Genomic DNA, 12683 nt, shown 5'->3' on the forward strand with positions numbered 1-12683 from the left:
ACTCAATCCTAATGTCATCTAGACAGGAAATAGATTTAATATCAATAAACCATGTATTTGATGAAAGATAATAAATGTCGAATGTTATGTAGCCTAATGTGATTAAGGGTCACATGTTGATTCATGTTGATGTTAGATATTGCTGGTCCCCCTTTCATTTATTGGTTAGGTTGTAGGCTAACGGATTCACTACTATAATGCTACTCACACAAACTGAATACATTGCCAGAAGAAGATAGCTTGTTTCAGTTTTGCTCAAAAGTTCCAATTCAATTAAGTGTTTTCCATAGCTTTTTATGACTTAACAGCAGTAAATTGCAGACAATGTTGCATTAGCCCATTGGGACACTTCAGGTGGCTAGACTACGACAGCCTTATTGAAATAACAACGGAATAAACAAAAGTAAGCAAACTACTTTTGTTAACTAGTACTAACTTAAATTACTTTCAGCAACGTGGGCTACATTCATAGGATTTTATTTCTATTAGCCAACTTTACTCATTTTCATTTATTTAATTTTTGTTTTAACATGGACTGCTTTAACTATTTTTTCTGAGTAATACCGGGATGGTGGGACGAATAATGGGATGGTATAAATGTGGCTTTCCAGAAGACCTGCCTTCAGAAGTTCTTTTGTTTGGTTTTTACCCTTATCCCTTGCAGCATTTTTGAATACAGCGTTGAGTCTCCTAGGAAACAGTACAACAACCTTTGAGATTTCATAGCAGGAATTGTAGGCTTTGAGAATCGCTTAAGTGCTTCAGCTGAACATATTTCATTAAATGTAATTTTCAGTTGTTTGTTAGGCTACATACATTTTTTTGCTATATTTTAGGACTGAATAGTAATGGCTATTTACATCAATTAGGACAATTAGGTCCGTTTGACTGTTAGCCGATACCTTACCAAATCTGGTGAGCCTAGTGAAATTATTTTCTTAACACGTTTGCTTGATTTGTAAACTTTGTTTTGTGGCTATCCTATAAGCATTGTAGTGTAAAATATGCCTGGCAAACGGTTGATATTTTTGATCTAGATGGGTATTTTCCAAATGTCTATTTCTCGCTCCAAGTCATTTGCACTGGATACACTCTGATTGTGGGACTAGATCTTCTGGAAAAAAAAAAACCTCAACCACTATTCCCCCATCCCAAAGTTAACTCAAGCTGTCTGACGTCATACTCCCACAATGCACGCGCTCAGCTACTCGAGCGCTGCGGTATGTAGAGGGAAAATAACCCAGGCCTCAAAAATATCAAAAAATCTAAAAAAATTAGAAAAATGTACTACAGATAATGAATTATGTGTACATGGTGGATTTGAAAGCGACAGCACTTCGGCAGAGCTTGCGCCCGGTTGGGATTTCGAAAGTTGCCTCCATCGACAAATGCAGTCCTCGAAAGTTCGTGGTGAGTTTATGCCTAATTTATTTTTTTCAAGTTCTACCCGTCTCCATGCACTTGCTAATCGCTATGTACTTTAAAATAATCGGAAAAATGGAAATGAGCTTCATCATCCGTGTTTATACTGAATTATACCACTTTCGCTATCACGATTTTGTTGATGGAATCGACACTACCATCATAATTGATCTTTTTAGTTAGATAAATGTGGCCTCTGCGTTAGCAACCGACAATGTGGACAGAGAAGCAATACTTGAGCACTGAACGAAAATGGTGTGTCCTCTGAAATAACACCGTTTGCACCTCAAATGAACATTGTATCACTTTTGTTAGTAGGCCCTATCTACTTTCCGGTGTTATTGCCCTTGGCTTCAGCCAAGTTGTATACATTTGATGGGAAAACATAAATAAGTCTGTATTATAGTTGTTGTTGAACTGCATAGCTACTAGTGTTATCAAAAAGAAAAACTTCAGATATGTTTTGTCATTTTTAAACACACGAGGTACATTTAACTTTTCAGAGTTAGTGATAATTATCCTTACTAGCCGACGCTTTCCACTTCCACTACCTCATTGAAGTTATGTTATGAAACACATAGGGTAAATGTTTGTCACATTATAGTTTAAGTAGGCTAAAGCGATGTTTGGGTTAATGAAATGTAATATATGTTTAACGCTATAGCTTACAATTATTTAGAAAACGTTTGCCGGTTGACTATATTTTAATAGGCTTTGTTCAGACCATGTCAATAAACCCACCCCAACAATAGCATCATAACAGCACTATAAAGACATTCGTCTGGAGTGTATAGCCATATGAATTTATAAAATATGAATAACATTTAGTATTGTGTTTTATATGTATTTTAATGTTGAATAGCATTTACTAGTGAACATGTAAGCCTTTTAAAATGATTTATTTTTGGGCAAAATGAATGACAAAATTGTGTTGGTCTTTGCTGGACTTTTAAACTCAAGTGTTCAGTGGCATCTGTATCCATTCTCAATCTTTGCTTAGTAGTGTTTCATTGAAATAGGTTGTAGAAATTGGGTCGTAGTTGCACACTTTGTGACTCCCAAGGTGTATCTCCAATCCTAGACGAACTCATAGAAAAAGTGCATTTGAAGGGATCATCAGGTTTACTGGAATTACAAGGGTTGAAATGATGGACATGGCCCAAGACTCTATCCTACAGCCGACTGCCGATACATTAGGGGAATTTAGCCTTAAATTTGGTGGGAACAATCAGCATGTTTACTGGGTTTGAAAATTGCAAACCAATTCAGCTTCTTTTTATGGTGGAGTAGAATATTTAGCTGATTCACAGAAAGAAGTGTTTTGGTGATTGATGGTTTAGGAAAACACTTTTAGATAAAGTGCCATCCTTGTTTGTGGTGGATTTCCGCACAGTCCTATATAGGAAACCTTTAGTCAGTCGCCCCTATTTTATGTGTGTTCTCAGCAGGAACAGTAATAAGTAACAACAGATCTGAAATCTGGAATAGGAAGTTTAACGGTTTGGTACAAAATCATGAGTGAGTCTTGGTAATTGCTATAAGCTGTTTTTACAGCAATAATAGATGTAATTTACATCATAGATTACAAACATAACAAGGCTGCATGTGGTGTTTCCTTGTGTTGTATGTATGACGTATGCTTTGTGTTTTGTTAAATACAAATTTTAAAATCCAATTGTCTGTCTCAGTTGTGCTCAGTTGTGAACAGTTGTGTTCCAGGGATCCACATGAACAGTGAAATTTCATACCCTTCATTTTGTTACCCGCAGGACGATGCTGATTCAAAACTGCCCTCTAGTTGCACTAGGAGTTGGATGTGTGGTACGTCATTAAACTTTTTTTCTTGTCTTTAAAAAAAAAAAACATAAAATGCACGTAGATCCTAAAAATCTTGTATTTTCTCTTCCTCCTGCTGGTTAGACATGTGGCCATTCTCTCTCTCAGAATCTGCCTCAACTCTTTCTGTGAGAAAATGTACCACGGGAAGGACCACTTGAACAGCCATTTGCAGACCCACGACCCTAATAAGCAGAACTTGCAGTGTGAGGAATGTGGTAAGCACTACAACACCAGACTGGGTTACAGGCGTCATGTGGCTACACATGCTGCCTCCCGTACAGGGGACCTCACCTGCAAGGTATGCCAGCAGAATTTCGAAAGCATGCCTGATCTCTTGGAGCACCTGGGCACCCACACAGGTAGACCACCACCGGCGGGCACTGCTGTGAGGGAGAGGAGACACCCCTGTGACCATTGTGATCGCCGCTTCTACACTCGCAAAGATGTGCGGCGCCATGCTGTGGTGCATACGGGCCGCAGGGACTTCCTGTGCCCGCATTGTGCCCAGCGATTTGGCCGCAGGGACCATCTTACAAGGCATCTGAAGAAAAGCCATGCTCAGGAGCCAAGTCAACTTGCCTCCATGGCCCAAGGCGCTATGAAAGAAGAGCCAAGCCCCACTTTAGGCCCTGTGACACTTACAAAGGACCCCACAGAGGCCTTTTCAATGAGCTTGTACAACTCTCAGCATCTGCAGGGTGCTTCTACCTCAGGGGTACGCCACCACCACCATCACCACCACTCTTTGGTGCCTGGCTCCCTTTCAGCCCCCTTGGGGGTTGGTTGCAGCATGGAGCCTCCTAAGCTCCAGCAGCAGCAGCAGCTTCAGCAGCAACAGTACCTACAACCCCCTAGGTATCAGTCTGGATCTACCTCATACCTGAAGGCAGAAATGGAGAACCTTCTGGCAGAGCTGCAGTGTGGGCCACCTGCCCCTCAGGCAGCAGCCCCTGCTTGCTCATCCCGGCCAGGAGACTTGTTTCCAGAAGGCCTTGGTCAAGACCCTCACTTCTCTCTCAGGAACTCCGCCTTCTCTAACACAGAGCACACCTCTGCTGCTAATATGGACCTCTCCCATCTTCTTGGGTTCTTGCCATTTGGATTGCCCCCTTATAGTAGTCCTTTGGGCACGGGAGGTCTTGTGATGGGTTACTCAACGACCACCTCAGCTGCCAATTCTTCCTCCTCCTCTTCACAAATGTCTGGGCCCCTTCCCACATTTCAGCTACAGCAGCATCAGGAGCACCAGACCTCAGGCCCCCTGAACCAGATGCCTGCAGTGTTTAGCCCTGGTTTCAGTTCTCACACACTGCCACGATTCCACCAGGCTTTCCAACAGTAAAACCTTTCTGGATGAAGAGGGTACAAAAACATAAAAAATATGATATAGAGCCTGCTGAATGAGAATCCTATATTTTGAACGAACCAGACACACAGTTTTCCCGGAAGTCAAAGTGAACATCTATAGGCCTAATTAGATTAGTTTTAGTTGTTCCTCTGTAGTGTTTATAGATTTACTACTTTTCAAGCAGTTACCCCCTTTATTCTGATCTCTCAGGTTTAAAACCCAAGAGGCAAATTTACCCACAAAAATCAGATACTTTATTTTTATTTTACGCCCATAATGAATCTCATGAAGCAAAATGACACAGTGTCTTCTTCTTGAACAGTGGAGCACTTTTATTGCCTTTAGCACTTCTTCGACTGAAGGTGAAATTCAGTCGAGTTCTTCAAACTTTAAAAAAAAAAAAGTCCAGAGCCCAAGCTGGATTCTGTTATCTAGTTTCACCTCACGGACTGCACTGTCACACATCTTGTATAGCACATTAAGTTGTTGCAGGATTAACATGAATTTTGTTATTGAAATTCTAACAGAAGGGCAATACATCTTTCAAAATTTCAGAACATTTTAGAAGCTAAGTTACTCTGATAGGGGTAGAGTTTCCTAAATTTGTTTTAGTATAGTGAGGTTGACCCATTTTAGCAACAGGATGATTGAAATCCCTAAGTAATGGCATATTTAGATTTAGTTTGTGCTAGATTAAGAATCAGGTGTGTGTACTGATGGAAGCAATAATTAATCTCTTATCTGCAAACAGTGAACTGGATTTTTGTGATTGGTTGGTGAATAACTTTAGTGTACACCTGAACATTAGCATGATTTTTGAAAATATTATCATATACAAAGTATGGAATAATGTTGAATAAGCAAAAGTATTCAAAGGTTTTGCTGTGAAACATTACTTTTAAGTTGTTTTTCAAATGATTGTAATCAATTGTTTTTAAGTCTGAAATTGCTGCATTTATCAATATTATCTCCTCACAATTATCATTTTGTTATTATCTAGCATCAGGCCCACCATCAGGGGGGGTCAAAGGGTAGAGATGATCCTCGGCCGAAGGCCAGGGGGGCCCATGCGAAGCTCTATGATTAAATGCGTTGGAGAGGAGAACTGTTTTGCCGTGCGCAGATGGAACATGCGTTGTGTGTGCATTGCCGTGTGCAAATGGCCAGTCAGCGATCTGTGCACGGGGCGGGGGGAATTGGTGTTTGGTTGTGGCAGTCAATGATCTTTGCCTGGGTGTGTGTGTGTGTGTGTGTGTGTGTGTGTGTGTGTGTGTGTGTGTGTGTGTGTGTGTGTGTGTGTGTGTGTGTGTGTGTGTGTGTGTGTGTGTGTGTGTGTGTGTGTGTGTGTGTGTGTGTGTGTGTGTGTGTGGTGGGGGTGGGGGTGGGGGTTGTTGGTCAAGGGGGTGGCCTAGGATATCATCTTGTCCCGGGCCTGAGCAAGACACACAGTGGGCCTGTGTGGTTTCTGAATATCTGAAAAGAGAATATATGAATAATAATGAATATGAAAGGCTGTTTCCAGGGAAGCAGTGGTCGCAAGTGGTCTTGTTTTGAGAAACATTTAATGACTTGCATATGGTAGGATTATCTTTGTAGACTTCGGAAGCCTGAATATCTACAATGTTTTCAGGGATTCTACACTGAAATGTGGGCCCTTTAAAGTGAGTTTTGGCCTCAGATTAAGTGAGCACTTCTGTGGGGACTCAGAGTTCCAGGGAATTGATGCTGTGTATCTTTTAATGTGACCAATAACATGAACCGCATATTTTGATTTGTTATTTGTTAGCATTGTAGATTTGACTTTTTTTTGTTTTTAACACAACATACCTCATCAATCCTACTACCTGAATCTGCTTTACAAATGCAGTATCACTTGAAACTTAAAATGGAAGGTCAGATTGCAAGTAATGTACAGTGGATGATATCAAAAATGTTATCTAGACTGTTACAAATTGATTTGAGAAGAAATCACTCTTGGGGCTAATTAGACTACGTGTTAGGACATGATCGTATCATGCAGTTTACTCCCTATAGACATCAGACATATTATTCAGGGAGTGATACTCATATTTAAAACTAATATGAGAGCGATGCACCTACCAACGTTTTGTATAATGATGTCATTTGAAAGGTCTGCCCCAGATGTATAACTGACGTTTTGTTTGGTCTACTACAGTATATATACCTCACCCAACATTGTGCCAGTCACACAAAGGCAGGGATATCAGTACTTGTGCACTTAACTAACAATATTCTGTTAGGCCCATAGCTGTACATTCCCTGGTATTCAGTTTTGTAGTTAGATCTTTGTAGTTACTGTGATATTTTGATACTGGCTGACTACCTCAGACAATAGCACTTTGGTGCTACACATTGTACCTCATGATGAGAGAACTGTGTTTAGAAATGTATATCTTTTAGGAAAAGTGTTGTGTATCTGTACAAGCGCAACATGGGCATTGACAATACTGATGTTTTATCAATCCTTTTTAAAAGAGAATAAAAGTGAAAAAGCTAAATATCTTTTGCCTCTTTGTGATGACACACACAGCGTTGATGGCTATTATCACTTTAATAACTTTTCAGGTACTAATGAAAATCTTTTTGTATCTCTGTCAGTGCTAAATGTTCCCGTAGCTCCTTTTGCGTTTGGCTGTTCATTGTCAATCATATACAAAATGACAAATTGTACTGTACTGCATTACCTAGACTGGAGATGGACAGCAGCACAAAAAACAGGTTGCACATATTTCAGTCTGTAACCAGTATTTAAGGAGTTATCATCCAATCAATTATCATCATACCACAACTGGTGGAAGAAGAAATGTTTGTTTTATGTGTTCTTTTTCGGTTTTGTCTTTTCTTTCCTTTTTCTGACTAAGATCACGAGTTATTATATATTTAAACTGCACTATTATTCACGCGTGATATACATTATCAATCCACAATAAGATATGTCGTTATTAGGCTACTTTCAAATGAGCCACTACAATACAGACAGGCAACGGCATAGGCAGCTAAAATATTTACGGAAGCAGAAAGGACCTCTGTTGCCAAATGATTTGTGCTAGGGCCGAGTCTGTCTACGGGATATTCTGTGGTTAGTGGTAAACATGGTAGCATAACAATTCAAGTTTTAATAAGTGTTATACGGTCTTAACACTTTTTCCACTTGCTGTTTTAACTCCAGTAAGCTGTGACGTCGAACTACACTTCCACCGTTTAAATCACCAAGTCATAACTAACGTCAGCTAGCCATTTCCATCAGAGCGATAGCCGGCAACGAGATGATATTGACTAACTTTGCTGTGTAGAAAAGAGCAGAGGGGCATACCCAGAAAATATATTATTTATGAATATTTTCGAAAAGCGTTGTTGTTTGGTGTTCTTCCGGAATGGCAGACGAAGCTCTTTTCCAATTTCTCCACAATGAAGTCATTCAATATGTGTACAAATCAGCTGAGAATGGAGAGATGGTAACGTAAAACATTTTTTGTCCGCTTTTTTGTAGTATCGTATCTAACAGGACATTCTTAGGGGACTTGCGTTTTGTGATGATAGTATGATTTGTGTCCAAACTAAGCTATTCTTACTCCTTTGTGATAATAATGATCTTCACGAACTTTGTTATATGTTGCATCCTGCAGGAAAATGGGAGATGTATCACCAGACTGGAAAACATGGGATTTAGAGTCGGACAAGGACTCATAGAAAGGTATCAGTTCATGAAAGACAAAATGATTATTGTGTCTCTTACAGTTCATGTCTAGCTAGTAGACTACTAAAGTGAGGCATTTTTAGACCTTTTAGAATCTGGCATCGGCGTAACTGCCTCAACGGCATACTGCTTTAGTTGTCAATACGGGGACTTTAGGTATTGCCTTAAAATATAAACGTGGATTACCTAGTTTTACAGCAGTAGCCTATGTGAATAAGTTAAAACGAATAATTTGCTTGTGCATCGTCTAGAAATGAAGTTTACATTCAGATGTCATGGATGTAGAAGAAAATGACAAAACTGGCCTATTTCAGATTTACAAAAGATACTGCACGCTTCAAAGATGAACTTGACATCATGAAGTTCATCTGCAAGGACTTTTGGACCAGTGTCTTTAAAAAGCAAATTGACAACCTGAGGACAAATCACCAGGTATGGGTCAAACACCCTTTCACATACACTTGAATGAACACCCTTTTAGATCTACTACTGTGTACTGAAGTCACATCTGAAGATTAGACATTGATTCCTTCCCCTGTTGACAATGTTTTGTGTTCTTTTTTAGGGTATTTATGTGCTTCAAGACAACAAATTCCGTCTACTTAATCAGCTGTCTGCGGGCAAACAGTATCTGGAACACGCTCCAAAGGTGATTTGCTGCCTCTGGACACACTGATATACATTTTCACGTTTTTAAGTATTTGTTGAAATCCTCAGTGTTGAAAATGGACTGGAAAGATAAATTAAGGTTGTATGTTGAATCTGAAACAATCTTTAGTGAGGCCTTGTTAATGCTTTAAACTTGGTTCTAGAGAGAGTCTGTGGTTTATATGGAAAATACTATTTCTAAGCTGATCAAGCTTGAAAGATGAGATCAAATGTGGAAGTTCACCTGGTACCTATAGTTTGTCACTTATGCCTAATTGAAGGCCATAGACCAGATCAGATGAAGTGAACTTCGGAAAACCCTGAATTTTGAATTATATTTTAATGCTAGTTACCAACATTCTACAGTAGCCCAAAATTCAGTCAACAAAGTGTTTTTTTTTTTTTTAAAGTGTTCTTAATATGTTTAACATATAGTGGCTAGTGAAAGCTGGTCATCATTAGTAAGCCCAACTGATTAAAAATGTAAAGTCATGACAACACTCATTTGTTTAACCATGTTAGTGTAGTTGCATAGTCTATTATATGACAGACTCGATGTTTGAGCCATTCTTGAGAAATCTGTCCACATCTCATAATAATTGCATATTTATTTTATCACAACGATAGTCTATTTTCTCAAAGATCTTCCAAATAATTGCTTTCTGCAGTCACCATCCTTACTCTTGTTTACCAAGGGCTCTAACTGAAAACTGAGTGCGTGCGAGAGCTAGTGTAAAACTTGAGATCCTCAGGAGGGGTCATTACGTGGTGTTGGCAATAATTTGAAATGCTTTAATTCACCAGCGCCATCCAAAACACTCTTTAACTCTCAACTCCCTCCAAAACCCAGGTTAGGGTAAGGGTAGGGATTAGATTCTTACACAGGTTAAGGTAAGGGGTTGGTGTGGGAATGTCTCCAGGGATAATTCACCTGAATTAGGGTAAGGGATTAAAATGGGATACAAACCCTGCTCACTTTAAGACACAGAACCCCCAACCGAAGACACTGAACCCCCAACTGCTCCCGATGTTCAGGTTGGCAACTTGGATAGTACTTCTGCCATCGGTGTATGCATGGGTAGATGTCTGAGGTATTCATCTGTAAAGCGCTTTGAGTGCTCTATGAGTAGAAAAGCACCATTTACCATTTAGGCACCCAAACATCTTACAACAACAGGCTTTTTCACGTAAAACAGGTTAATCCACATGTCCCCAAATAGTTTGTGAGTGCCTCAGCCATAACCACTGGCTCACTTTTTCAGCCGCCTCAGATAACCCCTTTAAAGGTCCTTTGAGTGACCGTCCTCAAACCAAAATCCAACAGAAGCATTGTGGTTGATTTAGCTACAAAGCCTCTAACACTTATTTCCACTAGTCTTGTGTGTGCTTGCCAACCTTGTTACCTTGCTTCCGCTACCAGTTCCTCATACTTTAGCTTCTTCCTTTCAAAATCTTCCCACCCAGTGTCTGAAGTTCTGCAACGTTGGCAGGACATTAATTGGCTCCAACAACACCCTAAACTAGTGCATGAGCTGTCATGTCAGTAGCAGAGAATTGCAAAGACTAAAGCATCTGTTCTAATTTTATGTATCTGCTTGGAAAACATCTAACATTTGCGACAGACAAATATTAATGATAATAGTCATATAATGAAGGATTACTGAATGAAATTTGTTTTGTATTTGCTTTATTCAGTCAGAAAAAAACACCGGCCTACTTGATGCTAACTAGCTGAAGCTAATCCTCCAAATCCGGACCCACCAACACAATTCTTATTGCCACTTAATTCCGTATCAAAAGTACCAAGCGTATTGCAACAGAATTCAGTACCAACAGTCACTTTGTTTAAATGAATGACATCTAGGGATCTGCCATCAGGGGTCTGAGGGTACAGAAAGATATTTAATTTGTTCAAAACTTGTCATTTCATTCCATATAAATGATAAATGGAAAGCTAGTGTAATCATTTTTTGAATAAAGCTCTGTGTATGTTTTACATTTTTATACTACATTTGGTTACACTGCTGTTAATGCAAGCATACATTTAATGACTTGTGTGGTCTGGTCCTGAATACTCTGATTTATCTCACCCTTACAGTATTTGGCGTTCAGCTGTGGCCTGGTGAGAGGGGGGCTCTCCAACCTTGGAGTGAAAAGTATTGTCACAGCAGAAGTATCTGTCATGCCTGCATGTGAGTGATGCACACATACAGCATCAATTTTCTTGATTTGCTAACATTTTCACTTTGTTCATTTGCAAAAAATGTGCAATCTGGTTTCCTGTTTTGGGGAAGTTTAAGTCAGAAATGTCAGGATTGATCGTATATCAGTGCTCAAAGTAGAGTGTTGAGTATGAAGTTTGCTGAACAAATTAGCTGTTTATTAGACTTTTCAAAGTTGCGTGGATGCAATAGAGGCTTCTGCCATAAATCACTAACTGCAGATGAAAAACTGAGCCTTTCATACCACTTCAGCTCTAATGACCTTTATTTCTTTTCTTCAGGTAAATTCCAGGTCATGATTCAGAAGTAAAGAAAGTGAAGTGGACACTCCATCCAATATATATCCATAGATACATTGATCATCCTTGTTGCCTCTCTGTTGGTTTTAAAAAGGAAGTTTAAAGTATTCCTGCATGAAATTACTGTTATGATCTATTTTGTGTCTTTCTTTCAGTATGTTTTATTGTTACATTAACTGTAATCAGTTATGGTTTATTAATTTTCTTGTTAAGAGTACTGTCAACTGATTTGACATCCATAATTATGTTTGCACTGAATATTCACTAATAGCCTATGATTGCACACAGTTAAGGATTGTGTTATTGTAATGGTCTTGTTGAAATCCCTTAATAGTTTTGTGGTATTGGGATAGTAACACACACATTAAATACACATCCAGATATCTTTGTCTTTTTCATCATGTAATTCATAATTGTGCATTTTCTAATTATATGTTGTTATGTGATGTCATAGCATCAAATGTCCATCATGATAAACCTTATTTTAACTTTGTGTTTGGTGCAGTTTGGCAATGCACTGCATGTGTTAATAGCAACCCACTTCAGACCAGAAAAGGCCTTGAGGTTGTGATGTATTGAGTCATGCATTTTATTTGGTAGATGTGCCGTGGTCCATATGTTAACTGTGTCTGGAATCAACAAACAAAACCTGCTGAAAGCATATTGAACAGAGCAATGTATCAGAAAGAAAATCCCATGTTTGGAGCGCATACCTTAGAAGAACAAAATATACTGGAGCTAGTGGTCACAGTCAGGTAGGGATAGTGGAACAGAGAAGGATGGGGATGTGTGAGGCTGCATGATAACTGGTTTAGAGGCCTGCACTTTTGCGGGTACCTGCTCAAAGGAGTACCGGTCATTTTGATTGTGAAGTGGGGGTGCGGGCAGGGAAGAAACTGATGCGTGCGGGAGCAAGAGAAACACATGACTCACGGGACTCCCTCAACATATAAATATATGTATAAAAGGAATTATTTGGCTTCGCCAGAATGTTATTGTTGTTTGTTATTCACTCTAAACCGGTGTGATGATGTAGGACAGCGTTAAAGAAATGCTGTTGGATTCAGGAAATGAAAAGTAAAAATACCGGCTGCATGACTACAGTAAATCAACGCCCATCCGTACGCTGCGCGAAAACAAGACTACTGACAAGTCAAAGGGGCTAATCTCTACGTGGTCCATTTTAG

The 12683-nt window shown here is 39.4% G+C and overlaps 2 protein-coding genes across 2 annotated transcripts; both read left to right on the top strand.

Annotated features, from left to right (window-relative positions):
• The first annotated feature begins 630 nt into the window (after positions 1-630).
• On the top strand, positions 631-5820 carry plagx (pleiomorphic adenoma gene X). The gene is made up of 3 exons (XM_012830995.3): positions 631-1410; positions 3192-3243; positions 3343-5820. Exon 3 carries the CDS (start codon positions 3395-3397, stop codon positions 4601-4603), a length of 1209 nt encoding a protein of 402 aa, XP_012686449.1. The 5' UTR covers positions 631-1410; positions 3192-3243; positions 3343-3394; the 3' UTR covers positions 4604-5820.
• Positions 5821-7629: 1809 nt separating this feature from the next.
• On the top strand, positions 7630-11879 carry trappc6b (trafficking protein particle complex subunit 6B). Its single transcript, XM_012830997.3, has 6 exons — positions 7630-8085; positions 8257-8324; positions 8642-8759; positions 8893-8976; positions 11074-11167; positions 11479-11879. The coding sequence occupies exons 1-6, from the start codon at positions 8005-8007 to the stop codon at positions 11505-11507; spliced, it is 474 nt and encodes a 157-aa protein (XP_012686451.1). The 5' UTR covers positions 7630-8004; the 3' UTR covers positions 11508-11879.
• The last annotated feature ends 804 nt before the right edge of the window (positions 11880-12683 follow it).

Source organism: Clupea harengus, chromosome 4, assembly GCF_900700415.2.
Source record: "Clupea harengus chromosome 4, Ch_v2.0.2, whole genome shotgun sequence".
Lineage (NCBI taxonomy): Eukaryota > Metazoa > Chordata > Actinopteri > Clupeiformes > Clupeidae > Clupea > Clupea harengus.